This window comes from Pleuronectes platessa, chromosome 2 (assembly GCF_947347685.1).
Source record: "Pleuronectes platessa chromosome 2, fPlePla1.1, whole genome shotgun sequence".
Taxonomy (NCBI): domain Eukaryota; kingdom Metazoa; phylum Chordata; class Actinopteri; order Pleuronectiformes; family Pleuronectidae; genus Pleuronectes; species Pleuronectes platessa.
The window spans coordinates 11,181,751-11,204,045 of record NC_070627.1 but is presented as its reverse complement, the minus strand read 5'-3'; the positions used below and the strand labels follow the sequence as shown (position 1 = coordinate 11,204,045).

The 22,295-nt window shown below is 42.9% G+C and overlaps 1 protein-coding gene across 3 annotated transcripts in view; it reads left to right on the top strand.

The window, feature by feature from the left end:
• Positions 1–22,295, top strand: part of pax7a (paired box 7a) — a 43,256-nt gene that overhangs the window by 5,614 nt on the left and 15,347 nt on the right. For 2 of the 3 annotated variants that reach the window (XM_053439154.1, XM_053439146.1), the window contains exon 5: positions 15,605–15,804. In XM_053439154.1, the coding sequence (XP_053295129.1) occupies positions 15,605–15,804 (200 nt within the window). The remainder of the gene's footprint in view (positions 1–15,604; positions 15,805–22,295) is intronic. The other variant, XM_053439161.1, reaches the window with a different exon arrangement.

The window sequence follows — 22,295 nt, the reverse complement described above, 5'->3', positions numbered from 1 at the left end:
TTTCATTCCTGTATCACTTTTTTACGTAAAGTAAACTACATGTAAAGGCTTGGAAATTTACCTCATGCGTCAAGCAATTACGCACAGATTATTTCAGGTTTATTCTCAATTACCGGGCACAGCCATGTTTTACAGCAATAGTAATTATAACATTGATAATAATTATAATTTCTAGCTGGTATTAACACTCAGCCTAGAGTGGCGAAGAGTGAGAAAAGCTGCCCCTCACACTCCACGTCACAAACACACATGAGGGCACTCGCGCACGAACACACCAACCATAACACACACTTCCGCGCGCACTCAGCCGGTCTCTAAGTGTATGGTAATATAATGTAGCTATATTTCGGGTCTAAAGCCGTGCTGAATGAGAAGGACAGGGGAATGAAGCGAGAGACCACTTCAAACAAATCCATCTGGAACAGTGTGTGAGAGAGATTCAGTGAAAGTATGGGGAAGTTATTTAGCTATTAATAACGTTTTTTCCTCAGGCATTGAGAGTGACTCCATCTGCACTTTCTCGCAGCTATTTGGCTGGGTGGAAATTGAGGGAGACCCAAATGTTGGGCAGAGATAACATACCCATCATAGCCCAGACCCTGCGCTGTGCTTCACTGCATTAAACTCGGATTAACCTCCCCTGTCCCCGCAGCCACTCAAGCCACATTTCACTGGAATTTACATCGGTGGGCCCCCTTCAAAAAGGGGGCAGGAGCTGAAAGACAGGATGTGATCGATTAAAATAAAATAAAATAAAGTAAAATAACATAAAATAAAATACAAATTTAAATATGCTAAATTTATGGTTTAATTTTTTGGAGAAATTATTAAAATGAATAAATGTGGCAAAATATTTAATTACATTTTTAGGGTAATTAAATAATTGGCCATTGACATGTTTTTTTTTTACCCTGAATGTAAACTGACATTCTTTCTAATGTTAAAAAATTCCTCAGCTATTTATTGTAAACACTGTCAATTCAATGAGCTAATTTATGAACATGTTTTACACTTAGGAAAAAACACTATTCCATGAGTCAAATGAGTTAGTTTTGTCATATTGCAGTTTAAAATTTGACATAACTCACATTAAATCCATGAACCTACAACTTCACTGGCAGGTAATTTAGTAACCTAGTCCGCTGCTTAGTAACCAGTAACTTGATTAAACGGTTTCTCAGTGAGCCGCCTGTCTGCGCCTAAAATGGCGTGACAAATTTCAATTTCAGTTAAGTAATGCACCAAAACTGTAGTTTTTGTTGTCACCCTTAGCATTTAATTGAGAGCCACTTTTTGGGGTTAAACAATAAGAAGACTTAAGATGATACATATATAATGATGAATACGATTAATAAAACAAAAAATACTTGCAAGTATTTCAAAAGAATATTTTTGAAGATAATGAGTGCAGTAACTTTATGCATTTAGCTCACATTGTAATGGGCCTAAATTGTATTTTAAGTCAATCATTAGGCCACGAATTTCTAAATTACTTAAATTAATGAGCAAAAAATGACATGTTCGCTTTTGCAATTTCATTTATTTCGTCAGGGCTACTACAATAATGAGCTTCCTTTACCTTAAATAATTCATTAAAAAATAAATTCAAAAGTATTGAATTGGGACTGTTCGTGACATATCGTGACATTTGATGACCAGAGCTGCAACCTGTGTAAGGAATGATCGTGTTGGCTCCAGGGTAACATGAGCCAGCCCTGCAGCGTAATAACACGAAACCCTGCTGCTCATATGAGTATAATGAGTAATGCATGCATGTGAAGGTGTGCACTTTAAGCTCGCAGGCCCACCACACCACAGAGACGTGTCAGAGTCGGGGGCTTTAAGTGTCGACAGCATTAGGCTGAGTTAAAAAAAAAATGGAGCAGGCTTAAATTCAGTCTGTGCTGGCATTTGACTTTGATCACATCAGAAATATTCATGGAAGCACAAACAGTGGCTCTGCCGCCATTATCCAGGCTGACAGTGATACCTCTCAAGGCTGTCTATTAATTAAAGTGGCGCTTACCATGTGGGACGACTCCCTATCTGGGCGCAAAAATGGTTTTTCCATCTCTTGTGGGGCTCTTGAAAAGGAGCAATCTTCCCTCCCCAGCTTCTAGTGGGAAATTTAAAAGTGTACAGAGGAAGACATGGGGATTTCTAGCTCATTTATAAAGACGAGTTTATAATCCTTTCCTGCTTAATAACTTAAAAGGATTCAATTTCTCCCCTCATTTATGGGGTTATGATCGCACATTGTTACACGCAGATAGTAGCATTTCAAGGTTAACATTTCCTGTTCGAAAATATCAGAATATAAGCTGTAAGCCCATAGGTGCCCTTTGTTTAGCCCGCAATTTCCCCCGCACATGCTGTTCGACCCGTTTTAGATGTTGTTACTATTAATGTGATAACAACGAAAGGAGACGAAGGAGACCGAGTTGATAAGATGCCTCCACGCCACTGAGCATTATTTTTCCAACATGATATGATATTTAATTATAGCCCGTAATTTAACCATCGAGAATTACATTGCAGGAGGCTTATGTAGACTCGGAGGATTGGATGTGTGGTTGGGGGTCTCAACCATACGAGACAAATTAAAGAGGAAGCGTTGCCCTCCAGGTATCCTGTCACAACAGTGGGGTGCTTCAGCGCGTCTCCCGTTTCTGTCTGTGTTTTATTCCGCCAATTTTCACCGTGGGGCTGCGGGATCCTGGACTGTGCCTGCGGGGCTCTGCTCCAAAATAAATACAAAGCTCACAGTCTCCCTTCCCTGCTGCTGCTGCTGCTGTCTCTGGTCAAGTTTGACCTGACTCTCCCTCTCACACAATCTCACACTCACACACACTCACACGCACGCACACACACAAACGCACACACATAGCCTCCACACGTCCCACAGGCATCACACATTCTTGTCAACAGGTGAGGGCGTTAGTAATGAACGCACAGGCCTAAAGGAAGATGAGTTCCTTTTTTCATTTGTTTGTTTTGTTTTCGGTGCAGTCTATCTAAAGTAGTTATTTTGGCTGATTTATTTTGAAAACGACAATTTATCAACTATTTGCTAACCTAATAATGTATAATAAAAGCAATTTCGTGGTATTTCAGGGAAATTTGGGGAAACATTTTTGTGTTGCTTTGGTTGAAATTGGGTTAATATTTTTGACAAATTCAATTGTTAGTGTTGTGACAGCTATTCTAGGAAATGTTGCTCCTATATCAGACCCATTTGTTGCCTTGTTTTTGTGGCAAATATCTACAATACAACTTTAGATATTTATTTAAACTATAAATACTTGGTCAATTTGTTTATGTTTATGATGATATATTTATGATTATGATTATGATTATGAATAAACTTGTGAGCCTATATATACTGACATCACGTCAGACGTTTGCATTTCCTCTCCGGGTACTTAACGCAGCCTCTGGCCCGGATTGGCGTCGCTTTGTGCGCAGTATAAAGTTTAATTGGCTGGAGGAAGATGAATGAGGCTGACAGGAATCAGCTGTCCACAGATTCCCCCTGTGAGTCTGACTCGGAAATCATAACCTGACCAGCTTTTCCTCTTCTGGAACCAGCTCGTTGAACTTGTCACATCTAATTAGGGTGTTAACGCGCTCCGAGAGCATCGGTGGGAAACAGTAGGTGGTGAGGACGGGGCAGCCAATGAGGCCTTTTTGGGTCAGATGGTGGAGGGGTGGTGGTGGTGGTGGGGGGGGGGGGGGGGGTTGCAGCCTGGTTGGATGGTGTTGTTGTTGAATTGAAACGCTGCGGGCTTTTATTTCTAAGCAAGCTTCTTTTTTTTTTTACCCCCCCTGCTATTACTTCAATTATGGCCATCCAGCGGGCTAAACTGGCAAGTCTGCACGGACTGTAGCCTTGCTTTAATTAGGTATGAAATTAATTAGAACAGACATCTATTAAAGACTTTTAAGTTTGGCTAATTTTGTTTCCACAGAGTTTAAAGGTATGACAGTGGATTAATGGCTTACAGCCAAAATTACATTTTATTGCATCCCATCATTTTCTCCTGCTGCCTGTCTAACAGGTGTCATGCAATCACCAACAGAAAACTATTAATTTAATAAAATAACTTCCTCTGTTGTCCACCTCCAGCAGTGTTTTCATTTAGAAATTCACACAATGTTCATGACTTTCAGCAAAGAGCATGTCATGCAGTTTCCACAAAAATATTAATGTCATTTGAACTCCATGTTCTTACAAAACCTACGAAAACTTAAAAAAACAAACACAAAAACTCAACAACTAAACATTCAGCTCACTCAAAAATAATTTTGTCCGAGTAGCCTTAAACCTCCTGTGCAAATGTGAAAATTCAATATTCCTCCATTTCCATTTTAAGAGGTCGCTTTCTCTGTTTATTGAATACTCCCCCCCCCCCCCCCCCCCCCCTTGTATTGGTACAAAAAAAGCCCTGTGATGTCTGACAGGCTGCTCTCACCATTGTTAGATGAACAGCCACTAGAAAAGGACGAGAGAAAGAAGAGGGAGGAGAAAAGGCCCCTCTGTTATTTTCTGTCTTGAGTCTTGCTGCATAGGCCATTCAGGCGAGTTGATGAACTCCTCCGAAAAGTTTATTAAGGGGCCGAAAACAATACGAACTAAAGCCTTTGGGTGCCCGGGCAGACAGTTTATAAACTAGCTGCTATTGTGCCTCAAAGGCAGATGCATGAATACTTTTCAATGGGGCCTTCAAACTGACACGATCAGGCTGGACAGCAGCAGTTTTAAAGGGAGAGAGGGCGCTTCTGCAGCAGCTCACAACGCTGCCTTCTTTTGCATTAATGTACATCTGCAAAGGAAGGAGGAGGAGGAGGAGGAGGTGGAGGAGGAGGAGGAGGAGGAGGAGGAGGAGCTGAGCACTGTCTGTCATGGCCTTGCTCGTTTACTGGTTTTCTCTTGGTCTTTATATATGTTTTTCAAATAAGAGGGAAAAGTCAGTATAATTTCATGTTTATTTATCCTCAGAGAGGTAATTGGAAAGAAAACTCCACATATTCTGGTTTTATGTGCTGCATCAAAAATGTTTTCCTTTACCACAAATTGTATATTTTGAGTGTGGAAAACTACACAATCTGTTGTGTGCAGGCCGTGGCAATGAGTTCCCTGTTAATGATACATTTTAAGCAAAGATTTCAAATATTCCTGCTCATCTGTGAGGCCCATCAAGCGAGGCAGAAGTCTGCTGTGTGCTCTGGTGACGTGGATCCACTGTTGATTTCTTTGGACGGGACACACCAGCTACGCACACTCAAGAAGATACATTATTCCCCTCCTTTTCAACAAACAATAGACTGTCACTCTTTATCCCTCTTCCCTCCTCTGTTCCTCCCTCCTCAGCTTTCTCTTTTAGTCCGCTCAGTCTCTGGCTCTGTGCCTCACAACATCAGAGGGAGTCCAGTGATTTGTGACCCCAGCAACCCACACTTAATCTTGCTAAAGAGGGGGAGCCTCCAGTTTGCAGCTTGGCGGGCCCCAAATAGACCAAGCCTGCTCTGGCAGGTGTCAACATTAGCAAACAATTGGTCCCCAGTCCCATGCCCCGTACCCCAGTGCGACACTGAACCTAAACTATTTGAGGCGCGCTGAAAGAAAACCACATAATAGGGAATGTGGAGGGGAGGAGAGGAGGGGGAGGACAAGGGAGAGATTACACTCTCAGACAGCTATTAGCAGGGATGAGGCTTTTCTAAACAAACAAAAAAAGAAGACGATCAATACTGTGTTAGTTTACAAAGTGGAGCCATCATTGTGGCTTTGGAGTATTTATTTTCTGCTCCATTGTTTTTCTCGACTTCTGAAATGTCTGTGGGCCGTATTGGCAATCCAATTTAGTTTGGAGGGGGGGTCCCTTGGACGCCTATTTCTTCTCCCGGGCACTCGTGTGTTTGCGCCTGCGGTGGGCAGTTCATTGGTAGATTTGTTGTTGTAATGAATCCCGATTGGTGAGTATTACCTTCAGTGGTGGTGGACAACGACTGGGCCGTCCGGGGGGAAAACAGCACTCAGGGATGACAGGCCCTGTGGGGTTGCCCTCTCCTTCATTAGACAGAGGTGTCTCGGCGACGAGAGCGCAGGAAATGAGAGGAGAAGGAGTTGACATGTGGACTGATGCTGCTCTCGAGTGGAAACGTTACTCGACAAGAGGGCCAATGTTTTTCTTAGAGGCCATTTATTTATCTCTCACTGCTGATTCCTTGCCATGCCACCAGGAGAGACAAGTGTTCTCAGCAGGGGAGATTAGCTGCAATGGGTTTAATGGGAAAAAGAAAACCTATAGTGTTTGTTATCAGACAAAAATCTCATGGAATTGCTTTGAGATGGCCTCTTTGTGTCTTTATCCATACAAACAAGTGTAGTTCAATTCAGGTAACATCCACCAAAACAAACCTCCTGCTGCAGTTGTTCTGTTATTAGAAAAAAATGCCATTATTCTGCCATAAAATAAACAAATGTAATTAACTGACCTTGTCACCTTTACAGACAATGGTGCCTGTTGTCAGAAAGCACCAGTAACAATGTTAACAGGCAATAAAATGATTCCCTGGAGGTTTCTAGTTTCGTCTCCACTTAGGTGACCTGCCAAACGATGACAGACAGTGTACAGAGTAATGTCAGCTGTAAGCAATATTTAAGTAACCATGTCATTTCATAAATCGTAGTCATTTTTGCCTAATAACTTACCCACCAAACGATATCAATATTGTCACTGGATCACAGATTAAATAATGACGAAGCCCCCAAAAAGTCCACCAGTGATTCTGCACAGTACAGGACGGAGTCGTCAGGAGACCAGAGCTCACAAGTGAAGTTACTTCTATGATTTAAGCCAAATAAAATATTTAATATATTAGTGGGTCCAAATAACAATATTATGTCTATTTGTAAATTTGCTTCTCAACCCTGTGAAAGGGTTTTGCAGATATCACTTTAATCCCCTTTAATACACACATATAAACGTGTTTGAAAAGGTTTTTCTTATTATTTCCATTACATTTTTCAGGAGTATTAGTTAGGATGTAGCCCCGTTATTACCAATATCTGTTTCTAAGAATAAATTATTGGTGCATTTTGACGATTATAGAATAAACTGTATGGTCTAATTGAATTCCTCGCCTGCCTGAAACAAATCTCAGGGCAATGTTTAAAGTGGACAGTGTAATAATGACACAGACCTTTGGCAGGCAAAGGTCTTTGTCTTTGTGATTAAGCGCTTGTTATATTTCCAAACAATAAAGCGGAGTGTAGCATGAATGAGTGTGGAGCCCATCGGGACATCTCCAGCTTTATCATGCCCCATGTTAAATCCGGTAATAGATGAGCAGGTCAGAGCCACGTAATTTACTGAAAGAAATGTAGTTTCCTCCAATTTGCCTTGGCGGCTCGGGTTGTCAAACTCTGACAGCTGGCACAGATCACGCTGGTGTTCTGCATTATGACCGTCCACTGGTTACCATGGAGCTGCATTAGAAAAGACAAAAAGCATTTCTGGCTAATTTTATTACAATACAGGAATAGCCCACATAATGTGCAACAGTAATTACGTTTCGCACAGTGCTCTCCCTCAGTGATAAATGAGAGACACTGACCATGGTCTGCTAGTTTAAGAATCGCCATTAGCCTATGCTACTTAATGCCAGAACATTTCACATTTTATGCTCGTGATGTGCTTCACCACTGAAATATTCATTTGTTTTTAATTGTGCATGTTTTTTTCCCCCTCCACAACCACAAAGACAATAAACACGTTCCCTTAAGTGTTGCGAATCAGAAATGTGTTTTTTCGCCACCGAGTTTAAAATTGAAAGCTGTTGTCCAAACAGTGGGGCGGGGCTCCCGTCCTGCAGCCGACAAAATAACAACTTCAAATGTTGTCCCCCCCCCCCCATTTTCAACTAATGGGCTTATTTCTGCATCGTCAGTCATTCTCTCCTTGGGGAATATGTAGTCCCAGTATAAAAAGCTTTGCTACTGTGCCACATTACAAACCCTCGATATGTGAGGAATATCTCAAACTAATGCCAGGCACTGTGATGCTTCACTCTGCCCAGAGAAAACAGGACTTAACAGCAAATATTCATTTAAATTCTGACAACAGTTTGTTCACTTGCAACCGAGGGACCATAATACAGTGTAGAATAGTAGTATTTTTATAATGTATTACGTTATTTCATTCCAAAGCAAGCTACATTGTTTTTATTTTATTATTTTTCATATTTAAAAGACAGGATGTACAAAGGAGTATTCAAATATATGAAGCAGAAGCCATAGTAGTTAAAAAAACTTTTATTTTACTGCCCGTTACTGAAACGCTTCGTTCACATGAACCCTGAGTTTTCATTAAAGTTTCCATCAGTCCTCACAACTCGTCCTCCCTCGATAATGTCCCCTGTATCACTCAAAACTTTTCCACAATATTTGCTGCCCAGCCTCGTCCAGAAAATTAGGAAACTTCCCTTGGGCACATAAAAATGTCCGCTGTGCATTCCTATACTGTGCCCAGTAATCTCTCTTTGGCTTTGTTGAGAAAATGATTTGTTCCTCCAGGAGACCTCAGCTCATAGCCCTGAGACATCACTGTTTGATTTCCTGCGTAGGTTTTTAAAGCTTTTTGCTGGGGGACCGGGGCTCTGGCTCCAGTGCCATTTGGCAGAGACCCCCAATGGGCTTTCTTTTTTACTTTCTTGTGCTCTCTGTTAATTTCATAACTTTCGCTGTGACCTTAATTAGTAAAGACTTAAGCTGAGGCAATGACATTCTGCTCTAAATAAGAAGGAGAAGAAGAAGAAACCTGGAGTGAAGCTCAGTCTTGGGGAAGTGACGACTGGAGACAAGGTTCACATTTAGTTTCAAGTCTCTATGTAGTTTCTTTAGATCCTCTGTATTGACTTTATTTTCTAAAAAACTGCAGAAGTAGAGAAGCATATAAGTAAATTCAGGATTTTATATTATCTGAATGCTGGAAACAAACATATTTATGTGCATTTCCCCTCATGTAACCTTACAATAACTTATATTAAAAATAAATGTAAACAAACTTGAACAATAGCCCGGTGAACAACAGTGTTTCCTTCGTGTAGAAAAAGAGCCAAAAGCAACAAATCATATTGCTGTTAAATTACTCGTTTTAGTCAGTAGTATATTAAAGAAAAAGAATCCCACCCTTCGAGCCCTTCACGCTTTCACACTCAGTGCAGTGCAGAGGCATGGGGAGTCAATATGTCAGCGTTTATGGATGCCCTGCGGAGCTGCACAGGGCTGTCAGGCCCCTATTCATGCTCTAATGGCCCCCTGAGGAGCTCGTCTCTCCAGGCTGAAAAGGCCGGGAGGCCCAGTGGACGCCCTGTTGTTGAAGGTGAGCGTGCGCTCTCATGGACGCGCCGCGCCTTCATCCATATGACAAGAGCCATAAAAGAGCATCGCTCTCGCTGCTTCTCCCTGTCCGTCTCCTCTGCTTTCTCCCGCACCCCCTCCTCTTCACTCTCTCTCACTTTCTCCCCACCTCGAACACAGAAAAGGGGGCTAATTGTTTGTTGTGAGAGCCAAAGATTATAGAGCCTCCCATCTTTCTTCCTTCCTTTTTCATTTTTGTCCTCGAGCCCCCGTACTCCTTTTCTAAAGAATGTGATTCTGTCCAAGAGACAAGGGAAGAAAAGTATAGGAATTTTCTTGAGGAATGTTGATGTAAAAGAGTCTAAAACTCTGACACCGCCACTGAGGAGTTGTGCGCTTGGTAACAAAAGCGAGGCAGCATTTTCTAACATTTTCATCACTCCACTTCAAGGTCCTTTATAAAGTGTAATTTCCGTACAGGTAGAGCACACATTTTAGTTCACTTCCACTTGTCCTCTCGCAGCGGGTACACTCTGGGACAAGTGCCCTTGGCCCGCAATCACCTGCTAATGTATTGACACAAGGTGTGAGACCAAACTTTATCCCATGACATCTGTCCCTTAAGGTGAGAATGATTTTATTTTAGATTGGTGCATTTAAAATATCCTTATATGTAAACTTACACCTCTCCTCCAGATTCAATTTCAGCTAAATGTCAAATCACTGCCCAGAGAAGGTCACTGACAACCAGTGGAAATTGATTATGTATTTTGGCATGTCACCAAACCGAGTAACTGATAACTTGATCGGCCACATATACACTCTTTTTTTGGTGGGGGGGTATGTTGATCTGAATATATCTAATATACAGAATTAAATCTCCAGGTTGCAGAGGCTGTACGCTCGCGTGGAGAGTTTTGTTTTTCGTTAGCAGGGAGATAACTAGGGGAAGAGATTATTCACAGGGAATTTGTCTTTAAACCATTCTGGTTATCGCTGTCGTCTATCTTGTATTCACATAAGGTTCCTATCTCAGATACATCCTTCGGTAAATGCCTTGAATCGCATGCCTCCTTTAACTTGGCAACCTCTTTGGGATGAACAGGCGAGTGCATTAAGCAGAGATGCTGCACCATTCTCGGAAAAATGCAAATTGGGAAGTTGTTAGCTATTTGATGTTGCTGCGCGATCCCCCACCCCGCCCCCGAAAAAACATCCCTCCACTCCAGTGTTAGCGGTTGAATTGCGTGCAGTCCCGGGGACAGGCAGCGCTGTTTATATGCAGGCCTGGAGCAGCAGAGACAGCACAGAGACAGATGCATGTCAGAGATAGCAGATCCCATCTCAGGCAGATGCCTCTTATCACAGGCCTGTTTGCATAATTAGGTCTTTTGATATTCACCCCCTCTGACTGACAAAAAGTATAATTGCAGCATCAACTACGACAAAAGGTAGGCACAAAATAAACAAGTCAACATAAATAGGGAGAAAGGATGCGGTGTTATTTTTGTCCCGTGGGGGGAAAAGAGGGAGGAAAAAACAGCATTTTGAACTAAATCTGCTGTCAGTCACAGTCAACTGGTGTGACTCGGTGCTCAGAGGCTGGTCCTGTGAATGCCTGCAAAACACTGAGCGCGAGGCCTGATTGTAATTATGCTGGAACTAATATGCTTTTCAAAATGAGCCATTATGAGCTAATGCTGCACTGCCAAAGCCCTGTCTGTTTTTGTCCCTGTGTCTTGGATAGTTTGTGAAGGTATGGCTGATATGCAGGCCATGGGTTATGATATCAGAGGTAGTCTAACAAGGTGCAGCTTGAGAGTGCAACTCTACTTTGAGTCAGTGCTGCTCACAGGTGGAGGATAAAAAACACTATATCTTTAGTTTTTTCAATCTTTTTAACAGGGACATTTTTTGTTTGTATGTTTAAATGCAAAAATACAATAACTCCCCGACCTTATCATTTGCTCAATGCATTAATATTTGAGGGAATGTAGTTTTTATTTAATGATCTTTTGTACTGGGATTCTATCCTAGGTGTGTTTTTGGTCATTTATTCTTATTGTTATTCTCACTCTTAATTTTTTCTTATAATATAAAGGCTACATATGAAAAGGAATGAAGCAAAAATGATTACATTAGATTACGTTAAACACTTTAGATATTAGTTTTCATGCTGGTGACAGTAAACGTCTTGTGATCATTTACTTGAGGGCCAGTGATGGGTTTCATTCAAAACCTCTTCACAGTATCGTGTGTCCTGAAGTATTGTTTTCAGCCACCGAGCAGACATGAAGTTCATTGGTGTTGTTTTGCATCGTAAATCTGGAACTTTAAATATCACTTTCTTTAATTGCGGGTATTGAATGGACAGCTGCCTGTTTAATCGACGTCACCTCAGCATCTCGGGGGTAAAGGTTTGAGGGGTTGAAGGGAGACGAGCAGAGCAGGGAGTATATAGGTGGGGAGGGGGGGGGGGTCGATATGAGGAGGTGATGAGGATCCCATCTGCCTGTAGTCTGAGGAGTCTGTCTGTGAGGTCAGCGGTGAAATCTCCGGGGAGAGAGAGCGGCCTTTAAACCTCGGAGTCACCTCGAAACTATTAACTAGCTGCTCGAGTCCTTCAAGAGTGTAACCCAGTTTTATCCAAAAAGTCTGGTCGGAGTTAGAGCTTCATTAAAACAAAGTCACATCAGGGTCAATGCGCGATTCTCCAGGTCCATGGGATACGCTAATAACTGCACATTAATTAACAACACCATAATTATTTGCCGATGACCGATTCTGTGTAAGTACTCCAGGAGAGTGATGTACCCATAAAAACATGATATTTATCTAAAATAAAAAACAATGTTTAAATTGTGTAAAGACAGATTTCTCGCCTATTAGCTGCATGTCCTAAAACCTCACTCCATCCAAATCCTGAACCAGCCTTGAGTATGTAGAGCGAGGACACTTTACTACACTTGAATGCTGTTAATGCACAAAATTCTCTGAAATGAAAAGAAAACTTTATCACAGCTGGAAAACATTTCAAACAAAGCGTGAACGATGATGCTCCAGAAACACTTGAGAAAAAATGTGGTAAAGAAAGTATTTTGCTTGGAAAATGAACAGTAAGGTTGTTGTTCAGTTGACATCTGGCTGAATCAGTGCTCTATCATCACCTGTTAGTATAAAGCAGTGCATCATGGTGATTTATTCTATAGAGATCAGCATAGTTTATAGAATGTTAGAATATAATTTGCATTTGGAACAAAACGGTTATGTTTGTTGCAGAGATTAACATCTGTCCTGATATTAGTTTATCAATATTCACTGAGTTATTCATTGGCCCTCTTTAGTACTGAAGCCGTGTGGTTCAGTCATTTCACTCGAGGCATTCCCGACAATTTAGGTTAAGGTAGTTTTTTCATCAACAAAACCCAATGTTATCTTCAATCTTAATCAAGCTCTTACCTCCACAAAGCAATGTGTAAACCTAATTAACTCCTCCGATTCATAATGGGCAGAATATTAAATCAATACCGGGGCAAAACCTCAGAGGGCCCCTGGAGGAGAGTACACGGCAGTAATCATGCCCACTGGATGGCACATAATTAGATTCTAATTGGACGATAACTAATGAGACAAGGCAGGAGCTGTTTATCAATATCCCCTGAACCTTTAAATGGAAATTACACCAGTTGTATTATGCGAAGGCGTAATCACGGTGCACCTTTTTGTGCCGAGAGAACCATCAAGAAACGGACCTCAGCTGCCCTGCAGGGATTTTGCTACCTTCGCCAGGGAGGGTGTGTTTTCATTGCTGTTAAATGGTTTGCCGACTGGTTTAGCAAAAACTACTGAGCTGATTTTATTGATACTTGGCAGTAGGGCGGGATATGGGCCAAGGGAGAATCACGGAGGCGGATTCAGGATCCTTTATTCTCACATCCTTTAACTCAGTGTAGAGATAGATAAGGTGTTAGCCTTGGCGGAGGTATCTATTTCTCCTAGCATCCTTCCAGTTTTCATATTTCCTCATTTTGTCTCCGATAATTTACGTTGGCATGTGGGTAAGATGAAAACAGACTTACATCTTATACATATATCTATATCTTGAAGTGTTTTGTTCAGAAAACAGACATTATTTACTGTCATGCAGCCTTTGAGACCAGTTTCTAAACCATCTGCTTTCTATGGACGGACTTGGTCCTTTATTGTAACACCACTGTATGTTAACCAGAACGAAGAGTCTGGACAGCAGACATGTGTTTTCTGATGTCCTCTGCCTTCTTACTCACCAGCATATTGATGAGCTTTACATTCAACCCCAATCCCAGTTGGCCCCCGTGCATCGTGGGCCACTTTCCATTTTCCCTTACTCATTACAGGCAGGGCTGTCGACCTTGTGTCTGGTTCATGTACAAGAGCAGATGTGTTGGGCTCAATTGAGAGCAGGGTTATGCGCCATTGTCTGCTGAGGTTTGTCAGTCATTGGCCTGATAGCATGCTGAATGTGCGACAGATTACCGCAGTGGTTTACTTGCTAAATAAAGTCTGCAAGAGAACCTCGAACAAAGGAGGAGGAAAGGAAAATAATTTGAACAGGAGAAGACTTTGGTGTCTTTCTCCGAGCCCCTTGAGTGCGAGACGACTGGAGAGTCTCCCTGTAGGACACAGAGGTGACTTTGGAAAGTGATCTGTACACTGCTGGGCCGGTCTCAAGTGTCGTCACGGCAAGTTACCGGGCAAATGGATATACGCATCCTCATGAAAACCAACAAAGGGATATGTGGTGTATGTACATATTCAACTTTGTATGTTCAAGGGTGTTCTGCAGTGGAGAGAGCCTGTGCTTCAAGAATCAATCTTTATTAAAAAGGATAAGACTGAAGAATTGATTTAATGAATGCGGCCTCATGTCCTGCGGCCGCATGTAATCCACAGAGAATCATTGAGCATGAGCTCAGGGGGACAAAAATGTTCGTGGAAGACTCATGGAGTGGCCTGTAATGATAGCTTCCATATAATCCCCTAATTCCTTGTTTAATTAAACTCTGGAGCTGGCCTTGAGACTCCGCCAGCTCTGTTGCTCTTTTGTTCTCACAGTTGTTATTTGGAGGCGCGGTCTGAGTATTCTTTTGTCCACTTATGCTGGAAGATTTGATGTTGGAGTGAGCTTGAAACAGGCAAATCGGAGCAGTGTGACAATGAGTCAGGCGACAGGAACTCACTCAGGCAAAACATTCAGGTGAGCGTTATAGTTTTCATTTGAGCTGAATAGCGAGGGGCCACTGTCAGAAGCGCAAATCTCTTCTTACACCCTCTCCTTCAATAACTCCCTTTATTTCCCCTCTCCCACACTTTCTGGACGGCGCGTGATGCAATCCGTAAGGGGCCTGGAGCAACACTGGCACATCACGCCGCCTTGTCAATGTCTCAATGAGGAAATTATGAAAATGTGAATTTTATGACATGAAATGAAAAGGGCCATGTAGTTTGAATAGACGTGCAGAGGAGGTGAAAATGATGCAATTTTCTAAATTCAGTTATAACGGTAATGTGCAATGGTAATGCGTATTTTTCTGTCAAGAATTTCCCTGTCGGCCCGGATTGTGCATCTTTGTGCTGTATCTATGTTCCTCGAGCAAAAATTCAGCTTAGTTGAATGCCTAAAAAGTAATGTAAAATATGTTGTGATTCATCTAATGACAGCAGATGGAAACACACGGCGCTGAATGGTTTCGGTGTGATATTGTGTTCTATTTTGTGCACCCTGGCTGTGCTGTGTATGAGCACTGTGCCCTGGGCCACTGAGAGAGAAAAGCAGGGTGAGGAGCAGCAAGGTGGCCTGTGCAGATTAACCCCTCTACCCACGAACACCCCCACTCCCCCTCAGCCCTCTGCCTACACAGCCTCTGGGGCCCCTTTCAGAGGCAGGATTGTGTATCAGGGCCTCCTCTACATTAAATAAATATCCACAGATTAAGATAATATTCTCCCGGTTGTATATTGAGAGAGGAGAAGCTGTCATTCGAATCTTCCATGTTGCCAGTCCCCCTCTCTTCTGCAACAAAAGAGGCTCCAAAAACGCAGATAATGCTGTTAGAGCTAATTTATGATCACTTTCAGCTCACATTTGATGCCATTTTTCCTCAAACAGCCCTCGGTTAATTGAGACAAAAGACTTCTCTTTACTGGTTTTCACTCCACGATCACACACAGATTACCCTGTGTCCCTTTTACCCACCTCAGGTAACCGCACAGATGAGGGCTCAGATGTAGACTCGGAGCCCGACCTGCCCCTGAAGAGGAAGCAGAGGCGCAGTCGCACCACGTTCACTGCCGAGCAGCTGGAGGAGCTGGAGAAGGCCTTTGAACGGACACATTACCCCGACATCTACACCCGAGAGGAGCTGGCTCAGAGGACGAAGCTCACAGAGGCCAGAGTACAGGTCAGACTTCAGTAGCAGCACACAGACAGATCGGAGCAAACACATTGTTCTGTGACAGGCCTGCATGAAAACACTCATTCGCACATCTCTAGTGATAATGTGCCATGTGGAAATCCTTTCCATGTGATTTTGGAGAAGTCTAAGGGTCGATGGGAGGATTTTGCACCTTAAAAACTAGAATCGCACTAAAAAGATTGTAAAGCTCCGCAGAGGGCCACATTTAATCAAACTGCACCAAGCAGTTGACAATCATTTTCCCAAATATGTTTGATTTTCTTAATATATATCCATTAATTATTCCCAGGGAAATCAATGAAAACATAAAAAAGTACCAACGTTCTACATCCTTCCACCATTTTGTAGAAGTCCGTCCAGTACTTTTATGTTATTCTACTAACTAGCAGAAAATAACCGTAGATGAGAACCCTAACCTATCTGGTTATAATTAAACAGCAACTTGTTTTTCAAAAGAAATGAACATCGTATTCAGGATAACTCCTGGAGCTCGCTCAGATTTTTCATAGGAACTATTTCTTGTGGAGAACAAAGCTCCAATCAATCAACTGTTTTGGAGTCTGACACAGGAAAACCGGTTGTCAGTAGATTTTCTTTCTTTTATGTAAACAAATTTACATTTACCCATGGTATTGAGGTGGGGGTGGGGTGAGAAATCTCAGAACTAAAATAGCTGCATGCCTACAGATCCCACTCGAGGTAAGTGAGGCAACACTTGGTAACCGTTTCTTTGTTATTTGAGTGTGCCGATCCTTTAAACACATGTGTAATTGGACATTAGCCATGCTAACTCTAAAGACTGCACCTGTCAACCTCAATGTGCTGCAGTAGCTCAGTCCTGAGCATCACTGAGGCAAATAACTGGCTTCTGCTGCAGCCTGCTGTAGACGCTCACACTCTATCACACCTGGCACATGCCTCGCAGGGCTCTGCGCTGCTGTAATTCCCCTAAACACACCCATAAAAAGCAGAACACCTGCCTTCACTCACTTACCAAAGGTTGGGAAAATATTAGTCTTTCACCCAAGGCAATGCTGCATTCATCTCTCAGGAAGATGTGACCCCCTTTTTACCCGTATGAGAAAGTGTATGTATGAGAATTTGCTGCCTACCCTTAGACTCCATGTTTTAAGTGTTTTGACAGCGATCCTTCCCATCTTCTCACCTCACACCCGCAAAACTATTTGACAGCCTGGGTGCCCTGTGGTTGTATGTAAGATTGAAGGAAGATGTGTACAGTAGAGTTATAGCAACAGCTGTTCTTCCAAATACTGAGAGAGGGGGTGTGGGGGGGTTGTGGGACAGAGGAGAGAAAGGGAATGCATTCCTGATGGATTTCTCATTTCGGCCTTTGGCCAGGATCTCATCCCCATCACTTTCAAGCTCGCCGCTGCTTGTAAAATCTTCCACATATCACACAGGGTTCCTCATCCTCTCTTGGGAACCCATGCCCCGACAACAACATTAATCAATCAGCCGCTAGTAAAAAAAAAAGGTCTGGGGCACCGCTCTCCTCTTACCACAGTCGTTCACACTCCCTCTGAACCCCCCAAACTCCTCACCGCATGCTAACTGTTCATCACACTCCAAACATGCAGTTGGGGGTAACTGATTCCACACATGTCTTTGTCCATCTTAAAAAAAAACCAAAATGCAGTGATGTCCTAGGTCTGAGCGTTTAATGCCTCACTCAAGGGAAGAGAAATTTATCTCTTGTCTGTTATAGAGCAATATATTGCTGGGTTTTTTGCGTGTATGAGAAGTAAATGTGGAAAAAAGGTGGGATAAATAAAGGCTACATCAATAAATCTTAGGGAAAATCTACTCGAGCACATTCTGATAGTATTGATCTAAAAGTAAATTTAATTTTGACTTTGCTTGATTGGGTTCCAACACTCTAATATGATGGAAATTAACCACAAAAATGCACAAACCAATATTTTTATTTTATCGTTAATGCCATGTATAAATACATCATTATTGTGCGAGTCATAGTGATCACAGAGGACAGTGACACCTCGGGTCTCAAAGAATAATCCATGCCTTTATTAGAACCTGTGTATTTATGGAGGCGAACAAAAATATCCTGAAAGCGAGAGAAGAAAAGGAAAACGGAATGGCTGCAGTCTCTCTCTGCTGTTAGATGATAGACTTAAATGATGTCATGTGAAGACCTGAGGAATTTGAGTCATGGCTTTAATTTGTTAATGCTGTTTTCCTCATAATCTAATTCTGAAAGTCTTTGAAAGTCTCAAAAGGTCAACTCAAACTTAATTTCCCAAGAAGGTTACGAAGCAATAATGGCCAAAGTTGCACTTCAGTTCGAACGTGTTTACGAGAGGATATTCTACAACATGAGTCTGATAGTTGCTCGATGGAGTGGTTCTTCAGGTTCTTGCACTACTGTAATATCACACTCACATAGAAACACTTAATCCTTTTAAATTAATACAATTATTATAATAAAGATGATAAAAATGAGCTAAGTGCAGATTTTTTGGGGGGTCTAAAAGTGAAGTTTCTGGTGAGTGCGTGTGTGTTGTCTGTATCGCCGTGTTCGGAAAAATGTCCACCAGCTGCGCTTTCCCATGTAGGTGCCCAAATGGCCCATCACAGGGCAGGAGAGAGGAGACCCTTTGGCCTGAGAGCAAAGCTTCTCCAGCACAGCTGCAATGACGCATCTTCCAGATGTCGCTCAGAGACTAATCTGTTTGAGGCTGAGGGAGAAGCTTCAGGCCGGGGGTGTCGGAGGGGTCTCACACACTCATATGCTCAGTTGAATTTGTGTCCACAGTCATGGTTCACTCACGTCCGTTTGTCATTAAAACCGGTGTTAATGTGGAAAGTAGTTTCCTCAGATGGAGGTAAACGGTGGTGGTGAGGTGCAGACACCGGCTCTCCACCTCTGTGTTGTAAATTCAACTGCTCCCTTCTTGTGGAAGTGTTTGGCTTCGCGGTGACTCCCAACCCAAACTCATAAACAGAGCTAATTCCCTTGTGTCTACCCTCGCCTGCCATTTAAAGACCTTCTCACCATCCATCTTTATCAGTCCCGCTGCCCCATTTCAGCAGAGCTACCAGTGCTGCTCCACCACCACAAGCCTCACAATGGTTTTATCACCCCAACTGACAAATTGTGGGATATGATCCATATCTCTCCGTAGTTAGTTCCAGGCTGTGTCTCGGTGGGAGGGGATGCTGCCAACTTCTACCTTCAGTGTACGCTGCGCTGATGCAGTGAGCGCTGCCACTTTCCATCTGATAGCCCCTCGGTTTTAACTGGAGCTGGCGGCAAAGCCAATCCATGAGCTATTAGAGAAGAGAGCAGCGTTTGTGTCCGATGCCTCTATGGGACGGACCAGGTGGGGGTATAGCGGTGAGGAGGATATGGGCTGCAGGCCGCTGTAAATCAGCCACTCACAGATGAAGCAAATTACATTCTCCTCCATTTAGACTGAAGTTTTTAAAGAGACTGACTTCTGAGTCTCGGCTGAGGCTCCTCTTCGCAGCACGCCGCCACCGGCTCACTTTACCAAATCTGTCACATAGATCCTCTTTCATTACCAATAAACATTCTGCATGTAGCTATTATAGTTCGTGGAATCTAATAAGGTATAAGCATTGCTTTTTACGAAGCGTGCAAATCAATTTGGTAAAAAGTTTCTCTCTTTATCTGTGGCTTGTGCTGGCCTGTTGATGTATGGGATGAGCACTGCGGGAAAGAAGACCTAAATGGAGTCTGGCCTTCTCAGCTTTTCTGTGAAAGACCAGTGCAGCCAAATTCAAACTCACGCTGCTGCTGCTAAACCACTTTTCAACATAGCTGCTGAACATGTAATCCCATAGGGAGGTATGAGGAGGTAATACACAGTTTCCTGATTGTTATAATATTAGCCAAGTACCAGCGGCAAGAGAGCGAATCACAATGGAGCCGAGTGCTGACAAGCAAACCCAACAGGCAACTGTATTCCCGCCAGTGTGGGTTTATGTTTCATAAAGGAATAAATAGGATTTGTGTAGATTGTCGGGGAGAAATTGTTGCAATGCATCAGTGTGAATGTTCTAACAGTTTTCTTATTATTAGAATTTAAATGACTTTGGTACAGTGCTTCTGTACTCCTGATACTTATCAAGCTAATCCCACTCTCCTCTCAAATTCATACTCCTAGCTACTTTAATTAGCATAGTGCCAGTCTGGAAGGCAAGCAGGGAGGGAATCAGAGAGAGAGAGAGAGAGAGAGAGGGGAAAGAAAAGGGGAAGGAGAGAGGAGAAGGGGGAGGTGTGCGAGTTCGGGGGGGGGGGGGGGGGGGGGGGGGGGGGGTTATTGCGTGGTATGAGACAGAAGAGGATTTGTATGTTGAGGCTGGTTGCATCACCCCTCTGTGTTTTTTGTGGATATGAAGTCAGCAGCACATTTTGTTTTGTCATTATCTCGGCTCTCGGTATTCATCTACCGAATGTTGCAAATTGGCTCCTGAAAGGCGTCACACGCATTCAGAACTCGTCTTTGACAAAATAATTCATGGAGGATTGACTGAGCGGGGGGGAATTCTGAAATATGAGCGATCCTGTTTAAGAGAAAACAACACAGAGTGTTTTTTATTTTCCCGCCGCACTGCAGTGTCACGCGTTTACAATGTTTGCAGCGTATTATCGCTGATCAGAGATGAAAAATGCAAAGTGCCTCTAGATCGCTGGGAATCGATTCTTTTGGCGTGGAGTGAATGGGAGATTGAAAGCAATGAACCGATGCAGGCAGCCAAACCCGAGCTGGAGACTGAGACGTTTGTCATCCGATTGCAGGTTGGAGGTTTTTGTCTAAACCCTCCTCTGCTCTGGAACAACCTTCACCCTTTGTCCACCTCCAACTAGATCCTCCTTCAAGCCTTCCTCTTTGGTTCACAAGCAGCTTGACTTCTATAAGATGCACTATTTTTCCCCTATTCCCATTTGAAAATATTCACTCCACAACGATTCAGAGATATGCTGCCAACATGTCCAAGTGTATTGGCCCTGGGAAACCTCTGAGTACATGACAGCGAGACAGAAGTGAGCCACATGCATGAGCTGCACGCTTGTAGGTAGAGGGGGGGGGGGGGGGGGGGACATGGAGGAGCGCGGTGGCTCTCTGTGCAGCAGCGAATTAAACCGGATTGGGGAAAGCAGAGGAGAATCTGTGGTCCAAGGTGACTTTGTGATCAGGTTCCAGAGCGCAGCCTCAAATCCTCAGCTTCGGGCTGTGTGATAGTCTGTGTGAGAGCACATGTGTTTGTGCATGTGTGTGATACCGCATGAGCAGCTGGGGCACATGTGCATCGCCACTGGTTCACATGTTTATCCCAGTCTGTGCTGAGGGCCCGATGATTACTGGAGAAAACACTTGACATGAACTCGCCTCTTGTGACTTTTATCAAAGTGGACACAATGCAACTGGAGTTCATGCACAATAACTGACTGGAGCTGGAGACTCATTGGTGTTTTTAGCCGAGTTAAGTGTATTACCATCGCAGGAAGCCTGTTCAAGGCCAAAAAAATTGCCAGTTCCCATACATTTTGAGTATTGACTTCGCTCTATGGCCCTTTTCATATCTGCGTATTGGTTAATATGATCACATGGGGGCAGCTCTGGATACAGGTGTGATTGCACCCACGACACATTGAGATCCAGTCGCTCTGACCACATCTGGACGAGGTCTGGGACACATGTGGCCACATTCTTTTAGCTGCTGAACACGAATATATCAACTGATGTCATCTGAGTAAGACGAAGAACATCAGCGATGACATGTTTACGTGTATTTAAATTGCATCCAATGGATGCTTTGATTTACCTGGAGCACAGACTGTGTCCAATTTGTTTGGATTTCTTCTTCTTTTTTAAATTTCTGGCACATAGTCAATTCATCAGCCAATTATTTTCACCTTTACAGTAGTTTTATGATGACAGGCCTAAACATCTCGTGATTGATAAATGTTTGTTTAGTGTCTGACCTCATAAAGACTTTGTCAAACTTAAAACACGGAGCTCAGTGTTTATGATGGATTTCATCATTAAGATTTACATTGAATCCACAGTGATGGTAAATTAATTTAAATAATATTTGAAAGATAAATTATTGCAGCAAATTGTTTTAGAGCAGCCACGTATGAATAAAGGTGTTTGGAACTTAACTATTTTTAGTAAAGTGAGGGACTGAAGGAAAACTGAAAATTAAAAGAACGATAAAAGGTTAAAAATAAAAGAAGAAAAAAGCGACTTTAGCGTTTAAGTGTTTTGTGTCGGCCGTGATTGAACACCTCCTTCCTAAGCCTGGATGACAAAGGGGGAAGGAAGTGAAAGTGCAAACATAAAAGATGGGCGGGGGTGAGTGGATGAGGTCGGAGGTGAAGTGGCACTGTGGGGTGCGGAGATGGGGGGGTGTGGAAGGAAGGGGTGTACCCCACCGAACCCCCCCAACCCTATGCAGGCAGCTGT